This window comes from Eumetopias jubatus, unplaced genomic scaffold (genome assembly GCF_037043125.1).
Source record: "Eumetopias jubatus isolate StellerSeaLion01/CBP00866 unplaced genomic scaffold, mEumJub1_p1.0 scaffold_11, whole genome shotgun sequence".
Taxonomy (NCBI): Eukaryota; Metazoa; Chordata; class Mammalia; order Carnivora; family Otariidae; genus Eumetopias; species Eumetopias jubatus.
This window is the reverse complement of record NW_028274817.1, coordinates 99396657-99415059: the sequence shown is the minus strand read 5'-3', so window position 1 is coordinate 99415059 and position 18403 is coordinate 99396657. Positions and strand designations below refer to the sequence as shown.

The 18403-nt window shown below is 35.8% G+C and overlaps 1 protein-coding gene across 1 annotated transcript in view; it reads right to left on the bottom strand.

Annotated features, from left to right (window-relative positions):
- Window positions 1-18403, bottom strand: part of DMD (dystrophin) — a 1674912-nt gene that overhangs the window by 1355275 nt on the left and 301234 nt on the right. The window contains exons 15-16 of the mRNA XM_088028834.1: window positions 4683-4924; window positions 66-246 (exon numbers count right to left, since the gene is read on the bottom strand). Of these exons, the coding sequence (XP_087884960.1) occupies window positions 66-246; window positions 4683-4924 (423 nt within the window). The remainder of the gene's footprint in view (window positions 1-65; window positions 247-4682; window positions 4925-18403) is intronic.

The following is an 18403-nucleotide window of genomic DNA, read 5'->3' as shown; positions in this document are numbered from 1 at the left end:
CTCTTTTTCCAACAAATACTGAATTTGGAAAATAGCAAGTAGCCATTTCAAGTATTTTTACTTACTTGTTTGGAGCTCTTTTTCTCTTGCCTGCACATCAGCAAAGACTTGGTTAAAATGATTTGTAAAGGCCACAAAGTCTGCATCCAGGAATATTGGCCCTTGTCCTTTCTCTTTCAAGGCTATGCTTTGAATTTTTAATCGTTCGATTTGAGGCTGAAGAGCTGACAGCCGGTGGACTTCATCCTGTACCGTAATTTAGAGTATTAAAATAAATAAAACTTTTACTTTGCATAGATTACATTTTTGCAAAGAAAGGTGTTAAAAGCCAGGGATGCAAGCTTAGCTTAATGCCCTTATCAAAAAATTGGTAAGAAATATCTATGAGAGTTTAGGCCAGCCTCTGGCACAGATCATCAATTTAAAAATACCTTGGCTCTTCATTCAACAGATACCATCATATAGAACTGTCTTTAAATTTCAAAATCACATCATTTACGGCATTAATGGGTATGGATCTGCACTTGAAAAGTGCTATGAATGACCTTATGTCCTCTCAATCAGACATGAATGTTCCTCTGTACCCCTCTTATCTCAAAATGCTGTGCCTTTGCTTCAAATTCTAAGCTTGTTTAATGAACAATATTTTTCTTTAAATTCACTTGTGAAGAATATAAATTACATCAATCAGTATATATCTACATACATACCTACTGCATTAAATTACACATTTATCTTTATACACGGATATTTCATAGGTTACATAATCTATGTAATACTTACATAAACACACACATATTTATGTCTATAATTATCTATCTCTTATATGGGTGCATTACTTCTCCTGACTGAACAGGCAATTACCACTCTTTCAGTTAGGGTGAGAGTTTGCTCTGCTTTCTTGTCCTGGCATAAGGGTTAATAACATCCTCTTCCACTCTCAAAGAGTACTCTGGTTTGGATGATAAAATCACATGGACCCACTGCTGTGCAACATGGTGGTCACTAGCCATACGTGGCTACTGAACACCTGAAATGTGGCCAGTCCAAATTCAGATGTGCTGTCATTGTAAAACACATTGAATTTTGAAGACTTAGTATGAAAATAGACAAATATTAACCCATAGTTCCAAATACTGATTCAGTCTTGATATAATATTTTCAATTTACTGTTTTAAATAACATGCATTATTGAAATTCATTTACCTTTTTCCATATTGTTTCTAGAACATTTAAAACTACATATGTGGCTCAAATTCATGGCTTGCATTATATTTCTTTGGAACAGTGCTGTTTAAATGAGAATGCTTTCACTCTTTTGTTTCCAGTGAAGCTGCAATTCCTATGTCTCTGCTACACATATAATTGGAATTCATACAGAATGTCCAAATGCTCTTTAAGTATTATTACCATGACTGCTTACTTACAATTCACACCTCGGCTACCTTTAGAAAAAAAAGTACTTCGGGATTGTTTACCATTTAAAAATGTAAAAAAAAAAAAGGACAATTAAAATTTTAAAACTGGATTACAAGACAATTAGGAGGAGGGGAAAATGTAAATAATCACAGTAATTATGAATTAAATATAAATCTGAGCTTCTGGATAGTCAAAGTGAAAAAAAGAAAAAAGAACAAGTTATTTTTTGGATGCATACGTACTGTTTTGGAGAGAGTAACTTTTGTCTTAGGATTCAGTAAGATAAATGTATCCCAAAGGTTCTTTCACAGTAGCAAGACTACCTAATGGGCACTGTCACTTGTTAACAGTTTTTGGAAGATAAAGGATAACTTTCAGAGGAGAGTTGCTATGTGGTTATAACAGTAAGAGTTGATTCAGGTATGTTAATCTCGGACAATCAAATTCTTTTGCTGGTGAAGAGGAAAGCCATTTATATAAATAGGGAGATGACCCATGTCTCCCATTCCAATATAAAGCCTCTCAATCAAGGGCTAGAAGGTAGGTGTATATCCATGGATGAAGAATAAGACAAAAGCTAAAGGGTAATACTCTGTGTTTTTGATTATAGAATTAAAGACATGCACTTTATACACTAGGCTTACAAATGGTACCATTGCCATCTGCTGTGAAACATTTAAGAAACCGATTTACATTTGGCCAGATGGAGGCCCATCATTCTTCCTGTTTAGGGGGCTACTGAAGGAGCCTACAGTATAATAAAGTGTGTTCTGCAAAACAAAGGGGACTCAGAAACTAATAAAACATTTGGGCAAATGTTCAATTGAGACCTTAAAGTTCTGAGAGTAAGCCATAGGAGAGATCATTTTGACTTGAAATATTTAACATTTAAAAGATGTTAACAATTATTATTTCCACAAAAGGGCCTTAATATGGTTAGTCCTCCTGAGTAAGGCATCTTCCCTGAGTCTGTTTATCCTTGAAAATTTTGTGTTTATCTAATGGAAAAACTTTTGCATTTCTCTTGGGAAAGGGTCCATGGATTTCTTCCGATTCCCAAAGGGCTTCTAACCCCCATATGAAGAACCAGTTCTAGCAAGCATTATATTTGGAGCTAATACTGTGGTCTAATCTTAGAAAACATCTTCAAATAACAGAATGCACTCACAAACAAGATGGAAAAATTTATTTACCTAGCATTAATCATAGCGAAATAGTATAATGTTAACTTTTGCATGAATGATTGTGAGCTTATCCTGCTAACTATCTTACCCAAGGAGATTCATCAAGTTAATATAGCAACCAAAGGTGCAGAGAAAAAGAGGAAGGGATAATGAAAAGGGATGGAATTATGTCATCAAAATTTGGAACCTTGTGGCTGAATGCAGAAAAATAGAAATAATTTCCCTTAGGATGACTTCCTTAGCCTTGAGAGACTATTTAAGATATGAAACCACCAATGATCTCTATTTGCTCCTCAGATAAAGACCGATATCCTCCAGGCCCCAAGAGTCCTTGCTTTGTCTCCTATATGCCTGTCTTTGGGGCTCCATCCTTCATCTTATCTCCACCCCTCACACCTCTCTGTCCAGTATTCACATTGGCCTTCTTTCAGCTCCTTGGCGGTGGTTGTTGTTTAAGCCACCAATAACCCTGCAGTATCTGTCAGGCAGCTCAAGGTAGCTAATACCCCTAGTATCATTCTCAGCAACACTAGAGATGTTGACTATTTCTTTTATGGCTGTATGTATTTTGTAGATTTAATCGTTACTTTTTGTATCTGAATCTCAAGAAACAGGTTAAGGTAATATCAAATTTTGTTACAAGAAATAATGCAGGTGGAGTATTCCACAGATTCACAGGAAAAAAAAAAAAGGAGTCATGGATTCTATTAACAGCAAAATGCATCTTTAAGTATAGAAATTCCCTAGATTTGCATATTTGCATAAAAAAACTAAATGCCTTTCTGTACTGTATTCTTTATCTAGAAATTTATTTCCTGAATTTAGTCATTTCTTAGTAAAGCTGTAGGACCAATATGTGAAAGAATTATCAGGTACCTCAACTGTTTTTCCCTTCAAAATAGCTTTGAATTTCCCATCCCTTCCTGAGTTTAATACTACCTCCAAACTAACCTTGTCGCCTCTCCATCTCCAGTCTCCCAGTATTTAAACCATTCTTTTCAAGGTATGCTCATTAACCTCCATTCACTGTTTCTCAGATTAAACCTAGCCATCTCAGTCTATCACTGATGTCTATCCTAGAAACCTTTTCATGTATGCAATCCCCCACTTTCCATGAAAAGTGTTCAGCTCATAGTAACCATGCAAAACATTCAAGTCATCTTCATTACTGTATAACTGATTTTCTTACATTTGCAGACATACTCTTATAATCTCTTTCTTGGGTTCCTTGGTCCCAGTTATACCTTGTTTGGCCCTCCAGATCCACTGTCCACTTCTAGAACTCAGGAGAATGACACTTAACAGACTAGGGCTCTTTGCACTCTGCCTACTGATTAAGTTTAGCCAATGGGGAGCCCCATCCAGATTCAGATTCTAGAGGCAGGGAGGAGAGTGAAGTAATATGGTGATTTTTCTGGCTCCCTTCCTGTGATGGCACTTAGGCTGGCTCTTAAGGCTGTCTTTACAATGCGTGTCCAACTTGCTCGCTCTAGGTTTCTGTCACTTCTCTCTCTCTAATCCTTTCTGCCCTCAGAAGGGTTACAGCTCTGATGCCTGGTTACTCTACTATCCCTTAAGGTTCCTCCAGACTCTAAGCACAATGATGAGGTATTTTGGTAAGGAAACCTTCCTCAAATTATCCAAATTTGAGTGAACTGTCAGTTTTAAAGATTTTCCTCATATATCCAATTATATAGTGCATCAGCTGCTTGTGTTTGTGTGGATTCCACCTTTTTAACATATGACAAAGTTTTGCTTTTAGCACATGAGCTGTCATAGAAAAGAGCTCCAAATTATCGGCCATTTCTCATAGGATATGTGTAGTTTCCATACTCCAAAACTGCTTCACCATTCTGCAAACTGACAAAATCAATTAGCCATGTGTAAGTACTCTAAATATACATATATATTTAGGATCCAGACATCATATATTATCTATTTAAACTCATTCTCTTCACTTACATTTTGATCTTTCTGTTTTTTTTATTCAAAGGGAGTTTTTTATTAAATAATTTGCTATTCTTCTGGAAATTGCCAAGAAATTACTATTGATTGTGATCCAAATAGGAAGAATCTTACCTTACAAATTTTTAACTGGCTTTTAATTGTTGTTGGCTCTGATATGGTGGTGGGTTGGGTTTTCAACCAGTTTTCAGCAGTAGTTGTCATCTGCTCCAATTGTTGTAGCTGATTATAGAAAGTGATGATGTTGTTCTGATACTCCAGCCAGTTAAGTCTCTCACTTAGCAATTGGCAGAACTCTATCCACCGGCTGTTCAGTTGTTCTGTGGCTTGTTTGATGCTGTCAGCATTAACACCCTCTAGAAAGAAGATTTTTAAAATATACCCATTGAAGCCACAGACTGCAAGACATATGAAAACCCATTTGTCTCAAGTTTAAAAGTATTCATCATATGAAGGATTTTGGACAAATCCTTTATTCACTGATAAAGAACTAGAAGTACCAACAGGATTTCTGATTACTGATTGTAAATTATTAGAGATGCATCTTATCAAGAGTATGAATGTAATAAAATAATAAATAAGGACACATAAGATGTAGAAGAGTAGAATATATTTAAATAAAAACAAAAAGGGTCAAAGCTCTGAGAGGGATTGGAAGATGGATCATGGACAAAAAAATCTTTTGGAGGATTCCCAAATCATTGTTAAATATCATGTATGCTACTGAAATGTACATCGAAACAGTAACATTTGTAATTTTTAAATGGTTTGGGAATTAGCTGAAGTATTATTTGGATTTTAATAAAGAAGTAAAGGAGCATTTATCAAAAAGCAGTAATTCTCCATTTCTGCTACAGAAAGGCAGAAATAAGCAGATTTTCCATGGGTCCAAAGAAGTGAAACAAGCACTAAAAAATAATCTTTCTAATATGAAAAGGATTTTCATATCACTTACATATCATTTACAAATGTGGAAGTTGATCTGATAATTTAAAATATATAACAAAACTAAAGCAGAAAAAATCTATCAAAGGCAAAATGGAAACGTAAGAACATCATTATCACTTTTAGCTTTCTGGAGAACCCAGTATGTTTTAGGAATTTGGTGTCTTTTAACATATACTATCTTACTTAAGTTTGTCATAATGTGCTATGTGATGACTAATGCCAATCCAAGTATATATTACCCTATACACATCAAGAAAGAAAACAACATCATGTAATGCTATGTGTTAAGATACTCACTCTCTATATTTAGTTGACAAAATTCCAGTTTTCTTACACACACACACGTATAAATTTATATAGTAACTTCCTTAATAAATTACATTATATAAAATATTAAATATGATATGCATTTTAAAATACAGCTATGATAGCATTGATAACTTTCTTATAGTTTTTGAAATATTATTTGAATGTTTCCTCTTCCTACATATATCCATAGGGATCTCAAAAGGGATCATGAACTCACTGTAAGGTTCTTCCTCTAGATTAAAATATCTATGGGTTAAAGTGATTTAGTGAAGACAAAGTTGTCTAAGAGAAATCTACTTTTATGAATGTTAGTTCTACTCGACTTCCTAGTAATGTGATTTGGTTAACGGGCAAGGAGTTTGTTAACGAATCTACAGACCATCTCTAGCAAATAGAAGTCCTGTGGTTTTACAAACATGCTTCCCACTCTTTTTAAAGCCTAAAAAAAGAGAGATTTGAATTCAATGACTAGATTATTTTACTCTTTTTTACTCTCCTCTGCTCAGATATTCTAGTTTTCATTTTGTTTTAATTATGTTATACACCAAACCACATCTCTCAATTGATTTGAAATGTAACTCCAACTTCACTGATTTCAAACTTTTGATAGGACACTGGAGAACACAACCTTTGCAAATATTATTGGCAACAATCTTTTCTTCCTTCTTTGGCTGACATATTTTTAAAGAAAAGTAACTTTTAAAATAAAGTATAAAAACATAAAAGATGCAAGTCTCCATATATACAACTATAAAAGGTTTGTAGAAGCTAAAAAATTCTTCTAATACTCTAATAGTTAAGAAAGCAATTGGCTTTATTGAGAAATCTGGATGTTTTGTGTGATATACTGTTTGTGATAATTTGGTTTAGAGCAGTGACCAAGAATTGTATCAAAATATGTTTGGGGCATGTCACTAAATAACTGTAGTTGCAAAACGATCACGTTTGCTACAAAGTGTAAGAGAAGAATCCAAAACTGGGTCATATAGGCATTCAGTTTGAGAAAAAAAAATACTATGATAAAATGCTAATATTATTGTTAGAAAACAAAAGGGAGTAATTTAAAAATACACAAGGGAGAGATGTTACATTATGTTAGATAACGATTCAAAAATGTGCCATGGATATAAATGATCAGATGTTTAGAGGAATATTTTCAGTATATGTTAAGCTTGAATAAGCACTTAGAAAAGAAGTAAGACCATGTTGGCCCAATTCCAGTATAGGTAGGCCAGAGATGCTAAAGTAATTCAAAGGTACTGATGAACTGATATTGCACTGAGTCTTATTTAACATTTCTCTAAATTAAAAAGAAATACACAGAAAAATACCTCACTGTCCCTGAGAGAGGTCAATCATATAAAGAGCCAGCCCTCTCAAATGAAAAAATAAAACCATAAGGTAATTTTCAATATGAATAATACATGTTAATCTAATCAGAAAAATATAAATCAAACTATAATGAACTATCAATAGGTCCTGTGGTATCTATTAAAATCTAGGGATAGAATTTAATGTGTCCTTGTTGGTCATTCCCCAAAACTATCAGCTCAATATGTTAGGCCAAAAAAATGTCCACATTCTAAACATCACAGCAAAAGGAATTAAAATAAATGAGAAAAGCAAGTTTTGCACAAATCCACTATGAAATCTATAGTACTCTCTAGTTATTAACATATTGATTTTTATAAATGAATGAAGGTGATTAAAATACAATAATAGGTAAAATAACGATCTCCATATTAGGATAAATGGTGAAAGGGAATAAAGTTGCAGAAATTCACAGTAAGAGCTCTGGTATTAGTCAGAACTGAGTTCAAATTTCACTCCTTTTACTAAATCGGTAAATGAGGTTCAATTATTTGATCCCACTGGATCTCATTTTTCTCATCCATGAAATGAGGCTAAAACAGAACTGACCTCATAGGATACCAATGATGATTCTGAGTTAGCAGATATGAAGCAGTTACACAAAGTCTGACATACGCCAGGCAACCAATAAATATTAGTCAATGTTATAGCAAATAATATGTAGCCAACAACAACAACAAAAAAGAGAGATCAGATCTTTCAAATGTTGAAATTGGTGGGGGGAGGTCTTTTTAATGACTGAAAGGGGGCATTTATAAAGAATCAATGACTAGTTTTTTTTAAGATTTTATTTATTTATTTGAGAGAGAGAATGAGAGACAGAGAGCATGAGAGGGAAGAGGGTCAGAGGGAGAAGCAGACTCCCCGCCGCGCAGGAAGCCTGATGTGGGACTCGATCCCAGGACTCCGGGATCACGACCTGAGCCGAAGGCAGTCGCCCAACCATCTGAGCCACCCAGGCACCCCAATGACTAGTATTTTTAAAGTTAGTGCTCATTTTATATAATAGGACACTAATACGGGATATAGAAAATGCATATGGACATTTTTAAAAGAAATCATATCAACCAGTGATAAAGTCATGAGTTTATTAGCAACGCTTGGAGTATTTGGCCATATATCCATACTCATTTGCAATTAAAGTTATAAAGGGCAACCATGCCAAAAATTAAAAACAGAAACTTCTACATGTCACTGGCAAAAACATGACGTTAACCACAGAGAATCAGATATCCTATTATGAAGGATTTGCATGTATTATATTACTTCATGTGTGAATATACTTCCTGCTCAACAAGAGTATAGCCTGTCCTTCTAAACTCTAGACCCCTCTGAGAAAAAGGTCTCCACTGGCAGTATCTGATAGAGTTCCCAGCTTAGAGTAGGTAAGGAATAAATACAGTATACTTGTGAACTCACAAAAGACCAAATCAATACCTCACTTCATATAAATATGAACATTAGGGGAGCAATACCCATAGACATAAAAAGCCAAAAACAAACATGCACATAGTCTCTCTTGCTTCAAATTTGCTTTTGCTTAAAATACTTGGGGGAAGGCTCAAAAGCACTGGTACACGGCACATTATGTAATGTTTATTTCAAACTAAAATTATAAATGCTGTTACTTCAACTTCGTGAACTGGCCATCTATTTTGAGAAAGTTTCTTAAAATTTTGTAGAATAAATAAGGATACTGTTTCCCAAATGAATACTGGAACATGAATAATTTTACTATTATATGTAAATGTTTTATGTGTATTTTGTAAAATTATATGCTCCTTAACCCAACTGAAAATTTTAAATTTTATGACACATTTTAAGTGTGAATATCTGCAAATTTTTAAGTACCAATCATTTGAGCCTATTTTTTTTCTAATTTTTTGCTAGCTACTTAAGAATACAAACACTAACTCACCAGGCATTATGAACAATACTTATGGAAGCCATTTTGTAGTAGTACATTAGAATCTCAGGGATAATGGATCATAATCCATTTACACCTCATATTCTAAACAACCTCTGAAATAGTCCATGAATAAATATATTTAACCCAGAGGAAATGGCTCATGACTTCAAGTGCATCCATTAATTTTATTCCTTGTGTACAGTGCATAACAGACTGTTAGAATAATTTTAATTGTGCACCACCTTCCATGCAAATACTTCAGAACTGCCACTTAAAGTGAAGTATTCCTCATCAAGTATATTCATCATTAGCCATGAAGCCAGAGGAGAATAATGCAAAACCTGTGTTTAGAATGAAAACTCAAAATGAAGTTTTAATAAATAGTCTCCAATTTTTATTGCATATTAGGTGAAGGTCATTATAATCCCATTTGGCATCTAATATAATAGCCTAAAATGTAAAAGAAATTTACTAAGTCCATGAAAATAAGGCCTGAGGATTGTAGACTAAATTCTAGAGGTCTTTTCGACAACACTAACTTTTATTCAATTGTTTTTTTAACATAATAGTTTTTAAAAGTTAATAGGTTTATATAAAATATATACCCCTAGTGAATATAATACATGAATTTACTAAAAGAGCTTTTTTTAACTTTTATTTATAAACATCATTGAATTATGAGAGACAAAGGCCAGATTCCTACTCATATTCGTTTTTGTGACTAATTTCCTCCAACAACAATGACCACTATGACCTTCTCCCTCTCTCTCTCTCCATCTTGCACTCTCTCTCTCTCTCTCTCTCTCTCTCTCTCTCTCACACACACACACACACACACACACACACACACACAAGCACAAAGTTTTTTCCTTTGGAGACTGGAGTCAAAGAATGATGTGCCTGTCAATTAACAACATTTATTGAGTGTGAACTCTGTGTAGACCATTATCCCCAAGTATCACATGGAGAAATAGGAGACATAAATCAAAGTGCCCAGAACTGAGGACAGAGTAAGAGAAGAGGAAATGAGTCCAACTGTGGGGAAATCTCATTTGCTATGAAGGGGCTAGACAACTGCAAATAGTACTATTTCCATGCCCCACTGTTAGTTATACAGACCAGTTGCAAAATGTCTTCCCATTAAAATATATAATTAGAAGAGTTACTGCCACTAAAAATCCTTCACAATGATGTGAAGAGAAGATGAGAGGTTTAAATGGCTTTGAGGTGAGCCAAACTGACTATAATCCCTGTCCTTACCAATCTGACAAAATTTGGTTGACCAAACTCAAATGGTACCACTCATATGAAGTACTTAATGAGCTATACACCGAAATACTAAAAATGCAGTTACACAGTTAAGATAAGAGGAGTCCTTGTCTGTGTTATCAGTCTGTACTATTTAATTACAATCTTCAGCAGACTTACTATTAAGTATCACCTTAAATACCATAATCTAACATTCAAGGGATGGTGGTTTTGAGGCATTCTGCTAGTTTAATATACTAATAATGACTACTTTTATTTAAACATTTCCTTAATGTGAATGTCTTCAGATTCTTAATTAACATACAGGAAACTACAATTAGAAATTGAAAGGGAAGCACAGTTTAATGTAGAAAACATCACTAACCCTATTAGATAATTATACTATCTCCTCTGAAAATTGTGGTGAAACAATTTTATAGCTTAAAGAAGGGGGAAATGAGCTCTGCATATATATGCTTCCAAATAAATGTTTGATACAACTATTTTCTTGGTAATTTTAATATTAATAAAGGAAAATAATTCATCTAAACCAGGTCTTTTTTTATACCTGATTGATAAGGAGACTATCTATAGATGAAAGAACATTTTACAAACAAAATTAAGAATAAAGTATAATCTAAATAGATAAAAATAAAGCAAATTATTAGATATAAAACTGGTCTAGATTGTCCTGAAATTCTATTATCTCATACACTGAAAATCTTTTGCTTTGAAGTAAGCAGATCAGTTAAAAACTGTCCGACATAAAATCTTAGGAAATTAAGATTCATTAATGAATAATCAGAGTAATGATATAGTAGCCAGATTGTTTACCATAGTTGTGAAATTTTCTAAAATTTTAATTATACCATTTTTGTGTTTAAATAAAAAATTATAAAAACAAACCTTAGAGAAGGTTATGTTGCATCCTTCTAAAAAAAAAAAAAAAAGAAGTACAAATTTGGAAATCCCCCTTCTCAGTATAACACAGCTACAGGAAAGAAAATTAGATCACTAGGTACCCAATCTAATCTGCCACTTACTCTCATTAAAATTCTAGAAAGCCAACAATTTCTTGAGACTAAAGTTCTCGTTCCCATCTTATATAGTAACAATAAGCTTCATAAAAATTATATTTGTGAAAAATTTCTCTAATAAGAATTTCTACCATCCACCACTCTCTCAAACTACCCCATACTTATCCAATCAAATGATGTTGACAGGAATCACAAATTTAATGTTAGTTCAAAAAGGACATGGTTAAGGAATAGATAAATCAGTTCATTATACCAAAATCCCTGTTAAAAACTTAGAAACATGATTTTTAAGCTAACATGCTCTCTGTTAGCAGCACTGTAGCCTCTCTATTTAGCCTACCAGGATCATGAAGATCACTTACAAACTTGCACAAGAACTGGGGCATCCATAAGGAAAATGTTCCTGTAAAACTTTGAAGTATGCAAGTAATTGAAGCAACCCCATTTTGTGGTTATAAAAAAGTTTCCAAATAGGGGTGACTGGGTGGCTCAGTTGCTTAAACATTGGCCTTTGGCTCAGGTCATGATCCCATTGGGCTACCCGCTCAGCAGGGAGTCTGCTTCTCCCTCTACCCCTCCCCCTGATTGTGCTGGCGCTCTCTCTCTCTCTCTCTCTCTCAAATAAATCTTTTTATTAAAAAGTTTCCAAACAAATTAATATGAGTCTCTTACTGATTCTGTGCATACTTTCCAAATATCAATCATTCTATGAAACCTATAGTATAATTAATACTAAAATTCACAATTAATGTTAACTGTACCTTAATATTCTGTAAGTAAGACTTTGCATTTGATAAAGTACAGCCAAAATGAAAATTGTCTTTAAATTGATCCTAACTTCTATGCAACTCTGCTATGAGAGTGTTTCCAGGACCTAAGACTGATTTTTTTGGGGGGGGATTTTTGGTGATTTTTTAAAAATTTTTATACTGTGAACATACAACAATATTATAGCAATTTGAGCTAGTTTTTCCCTTTACATATATTCAAGAGAGATTCAATTAGAGACTCATTACAGAAGTTAAAATTATTATTACACTTAGCAAATACTTTTTCTTTTTTGGGGGAAGTCTATTTTGGGAATTATCTTTTTTTTAATTTTATTATGTTATGTTAATCACCATACATTACATCATTAGTTTTTGATGTAGTGTTCCATGATTCATTGTTTGTGTATAACACCCAGTGCTCCATTCAGGACATGCCCTCCTTAATACCCATCACCAGGCTAACTCATCCCCCGACCCCCCTTCCCTCTAGAACTCTCAGTTTGTTTCTCAGAGTCCCATAGTCTCTCATGGTTCGCTCCCCCTCTGATTTCCCCCCCTTCGTTTTAACCTTCCTACTATCTTTTCTTTTTTTAACATATAATGTATTATTTGTTTCAGAAATACAGGTCTGTGATTCAAGAGTCTTACACAATTCACAGCACTCGCCATAGCACATACCCTCCCCAATGTCCATCACCCAGCCACCCCAACCCTCCCACCCCCCACCATTCCAGCAACCCTCAGTTTTTTTCCTGAGATTAAGAATTCCTCATATCAGTGAGATCATATGATACTTGTCATTATCTGATTGACTTCGCTTAGCATAATACCCTCTAGTTCCATCGATGTCATTGCAAATGGCAAGATTTCGGTTTTTTGATGGCTGCATAATATTCCATTCTTTTTTTTTAAATTTTATTACGTTATGTCAGTCACCATACAATACATCATTAGTTTTTGATGTGGTGATCCATGATCCATTGTTTTCATATAACACCCAGTGCTCCAAGCAGTACGTGCCCTCCTTAATACCCATCACCGGGCTAACACATCCCCCCACCCCCCTCCCCTCTAGAACCCTCAGTTTGTTTCTCAGAGTCCATAGTCTCTCATGGTTCAGCTCTCCCTCCGATTCCCCCCGCCGTTTATTTTTCCCTTCCTTCTCCTAGTGTCCTCCATGCTGTTCCTTATGTTCCACAAATAAGTGAAAACATATGATAATTGACTTTCTCTGCTTCACTTATTTCACTTAGCATAATCTCCTCCAGTCCCATCCATGTTGATGTAAAAGTTGGGTATTGATCCTTTCTGATGGCTGAGTAGTATTCCATTGTATATATGGACCACATCTTCTTTATCCATTCGTCTGTTGAAGGGCATCTCGGCTCTTTCCACAGTTTGGCTATTGTGGACATTGCTATGAACACTGGGGTGCATATGGCCCTTCTTTTCACTACATCTGTGTCTTTGGGGTAAATACCCAGGAGTGCAGTTGCTGGGTCATAGGTAGCTCTATTTTTAAATTTTTGAGGAACATCCACACTGTTTTCCAAAGTGGCTGTAACAAGTTCCATTCCCACCAACAGTGTAAGAGGGTTCCCCTTTCTCCACAACCTCTCCAACATTTGTTGTTTTTTGCCCTGTCCATTTTTGCCATTCTAACTGGTGTCAAGTGGTATCTCAAGGTGGTTTTGATTTGAATTTCCCTGATGGCTAATGATGATGAACATTTTTTCATGTGTCTGTTAGCCATTTGTATGTCTTCTTTGGAGAAGTGTCTTCATATCTTCTGCCCACTTTTTGACTTGATTATTTGTTTTCTGGGTGTTGAGTTTGAGAAGTTCTTGATAAAACTTGGATACCAGCCCTTTATCTGCAGTGTCATTTGCAAATATCTTCTCCCATTCTGTGGGTTGCCTCTTTGTTTTGTTGACTGTTTCCTTTGCTGTGCAGAAGATTTGATCTTGATGAAGTCCCAAAAGTCCATTTTTGCTTTTGTTTCACTAGCTTTTGGAGATGTATCTTGAAAGAAGTTGCAGTGGGTGATGTCAAAGAGCTTACTGCCTATGTTCTCCTCTAGGATTTTGATGGATTCCTGTCTCATATTGAGGTCTTTCATCCACTTTGAGTTTATCTTTGTGAATGGTGTTAGAGAATGGTCAAGTTTCATTCTTCTGCATATAGCTGTCCAATTTTCCCAGCACCATTTATTGAAGTGACTTTTTTCCATTGCATGTTTTTTCCTGCTTTGTCAAAGATTATTTGACCATAGAGTTGAGGGTCCATATCTGGGTTCTTTATTCTGTTCCATTGGTCCATATGTCTGTTTTCGTGCCAGTACCATGCTGTCTTGGTGATCACAGCTTTGTAATAGAGCTTGAAATCGGGCAACATGATGCCCCCAGCTTTGTTTTTCTTTTTCAACATTTCCTTGGTGATTTGGGGTCTTTTGTGATTCCATACAAATTTTAGGATTGTTTGTTCTAGCACTTTGAAAAATGTCATTGGAATTTTGATCAGATGGCAATGAAGGTATAGATTGCTCTGGGTAGCATAGACATTTTAAAAATGTTTATTCTTCCAATCCATGAACATGGAATATTTTTCCATCTTTTTGTGTCTTCTTCAATTTCTTTCATGAGTGTTCTGTAGTTCCTAGAGTATAGATATTTACCTCTTTGGTTAGGTTTATTCCGAGGTATCTCATGGTTTTTGGTGCTATTGTAAATGGAATCGTTTCTCTAATTTCTCTTTCTACAGTTGCGTTGTAGTGTATAAGAAAGCAACTGATTTCTGTGCATTGATTTTGTATCCTGCCACATTACTGAATTGCTATATGAGTTCTAGTAATTTGGGGGTGGAGACTTTTGGGTTTTCCACATAGTGTCATGTTGTCTGCGAAAAGAGAGAGTTTGATTTTTTCTTTGCCAATTTGAATACAATTATTTCTTTTTGTTGTCTGAATGCTGTTGCTAGGACTTCTAGTACTATGTTGAACAATAGTGGCGAGAGTGGGCATCCTTGACGTGTTCCTGATCTTAAGGGAAAGGCTCTCAGTTATTCCCCATTGAGGATGCTATTCGCCGTGGGTTTTTCAGAGATGGATTTTATGAACTTGAGGAATGATCCCTCTATCCATACACTCTGAAGAGTTTTAATCAGGAAAGGATGTTGTATTTTGTCAAATCCTTTTTCTGCATCAATTGAGAGGACCATATGGTTCTTCTCCCTCCTCTTATTAATGTGTTCTATCACAATGATTGATTTGCAAATGTTGAACCACCCTTGCATCCCAGGGATAAATCCCACTTGGTCATGGTGGATGATCCTTTTAATGTATTGTTGGATCCTATTAGCTAGGATTTTGTTGAGGATTTTGGAATCCATATTCATCAGGGATATCAGTCTGAAATTCTCCTTTTTGATGGGGTCTTCGCCTGGTTTGGGGATTAAGGTAATGCTGGCCTCATAGAATGAGTTTGGAAGTTCTCCTTCTGTTTCTATTTTTGAAACAGCTTCAGGAGAATAGGTATTATTTTTTCTTTGAATGTTTGGTAGAATTGCCCAGGGACTCCATCAGGCCCTGGACTCTTGTTTTTTGGGAGGTTTTTGATCATTGCTTCAATCTCGTTACTGGTTATTGGCCTATTCAGGTTGTCAATTTCTTCCTGTTTCAGTCTTGGCAACTTATAGGTTTCCAGGAAGGCCTCCATTTCATCAAGATTGCTCAGTTTATTGGCATATAGTTGTTAATAATTTCTAATAATTGTTTCTATTTCGTGTTAGTTGTGATCTCTCCCCTTTCATTCATCATTTTATTAATTTGGGTCCTTTCTCTCTTCTTTTGGATAAGTCTGGCCAGTGGTTTATCGTCTTATTAGAGAACCAGCTTCTAGTTTCATTGATCTGATTTACTGTGTTTCTGGTTTCTAATTCATTGATCTCTGCTCTAATCTTAATTATTTCTCTTCTAATGCATGGCCTAGGCATCGTTTGTTGCTTTTTCTCTAGTTCTTTAAGGTGTGGAGTTCGTTGGTGAATTTGGGATTTTTCTATTTTTTTGAGTGAGGCTTGGATGGCTATGTATTTCCCCCTTAGGACCGCCTTTCCAAAACAATCAGTTTTGGACTGATGTGTTTTTGTTCTCATTGATTTCCATGAATTAAGTTCTTCTTTGATTTCCTGGTTGACCCAAACATTTTTGAGCAGAGTGGTTTTTAGCTTCCAAGTGTTTGAATTTCTGCCAAATTTTTTCTTGTGATTGAGTTCCAGTTTTAAAGCATTGTGGTCTGAGAATATGCAGGGAATAATCTCAATCTTTTGGTATCGGTTGAGACCTGATTTGTGACCCAGTATGTGGTCTATTCTGGAGAAAGTTCCATTTGTGCTCGAGAAAAATGAGTATTCTGTTGTTTTAGGGTGGAATGTTCTGTAAATATGAGGTCCATCTGGTCCAGTGTGTCATTCAAAGCTCTTCTTTCCTTGTTGATTTTCTGCTTAGATGATCTGTCCTTTGCTGAGAGTGGAGTATTGAGGTCTCCTACAATTAACGTATTGTTATCAATATGACTCTTTATTTTGGTTAACAGTTGGCTTATGTAGATAGCTGCTCCCATGTTGGGGGCATAGATATTTAAAACTGTTAGATCTTCTTGTTGGATAGACCCTATAAGAATGATATAGTGTCATACTGTGTCTCTAATTACAGACTTTAGTTTAAAATCTAATTTGTCTGATATAAGAATTGCTACCCCAGCTTTCTTTTGAGGTCTGCTGGTATGGAAGATGGATCTCCAACCCTTCACTTTCAGTCTGGACATATCTTTAGGTTCAAAATGAGTCTCTTGTAAACAGCATATGGATGGGTCCTGTCTTTTTATCCAATCTGCAACCCTGTGTCATTTTATGGGAGAATTTAGGCCATTCACGTTGAGAGTGATTATTGAAGGATATGAATTAATTGTCATCATGTTACCTGTGAAGACATTGTTTTTATAGATTGTCCCTGTAAATTTCTGTTGTATATCACTCTTGGGGTCTTTCTCCTTTTAGAGAACCCCCCTTAATACTTCTTGAAGGACCAGCTTAGTGGTCACATATTCTTTCAGTTTCTGCCAGTCGTGGAAGCTCTGCATCTCTCCATCCATTTAAATGACAGCCTTGCCAGATAAAGTGTTCTTGGCTGCATGTTCGTCTCATTTAGTACCCTGAATATGTCTTGCCAGGCTTTTCTGGCTTGCCAGGTCTCTGTGGATAGGTCTGACGTTATTCTGATATTCCTCCCTCTATACATAAGGTATCTCTTCCACCTAACTGCCCTTTGGATGGTTTCCTTGGTTCTAAGATTTGCGAGTTTTACTATTACATGCGGGGGCATTGGCCTGTTTTCCTTGATCTTGGGAGGGGTCCTCTCTGCCTCTAGGACGCGAATGTTTCATTCCCCACATTAGGGAAGTTCTCAGCTACGATTTGCTCAAATACATCTTATAGTCCTCTCTCTCTCTCCACTCCCTCCGGGGTTCCAATTATTCTGATATTGGAATGCTTCATGGTGTCACTTATGTCTCTGACTCTGTTTTCAAGGACTCTGAGCTTTTTTTCCCCCTGGCTTCGTCTTTTCCCTTTTTATCTATTATATTGTCTTCCAGGTCGCTTATTCGTTCTTCTGCCTCACTTAACCTAGCTGTTAGGTTATCTAGATTGGATTGGATCTCATTGATAGCATTTTTAAGTTCTGCCAATTCAGCTTTCATTTCTGCCCTTAGAGACTCTATGTTGCCATTAATTGATTTCTCCATTCTAGCCATTGTCTTCACAATTGCTTAGCCTGAATTCCATCTCTGACATCTTGGTTATATCTGCATCCATTTGTAAATCTGCAGCATAAGTCATAATCTCTGAGTCTTTTCTATCTTGTGGGTTCCTCCTCCTAGTCATTCTGTTGATGGGTGTTTGAGGGAACGTATAGAGTCCAAATTATTGACCAGAACCCAAGCAAGATGCACCTGTTTTCTTGGGACCTTAGGGTTGCTGGCCTCTTGTTTTCCCAGCTTGTCTTCTGTGGAAGGGGCCTGCCGCACTGTTACTCAGGCAACCCTGTTTGGGCAGAGTTGCCCTGCCCCCCTGTGGTGGGGGATGGGCTCCGCGCGAATCAGTTTTTGGGGCTTTTGTTCACTGGCAGCTTTCCCTAGTGGCTTCCCGCATCTCTTCTGCGAGTCAGAGCAGAAGAGACCATTTCCAACC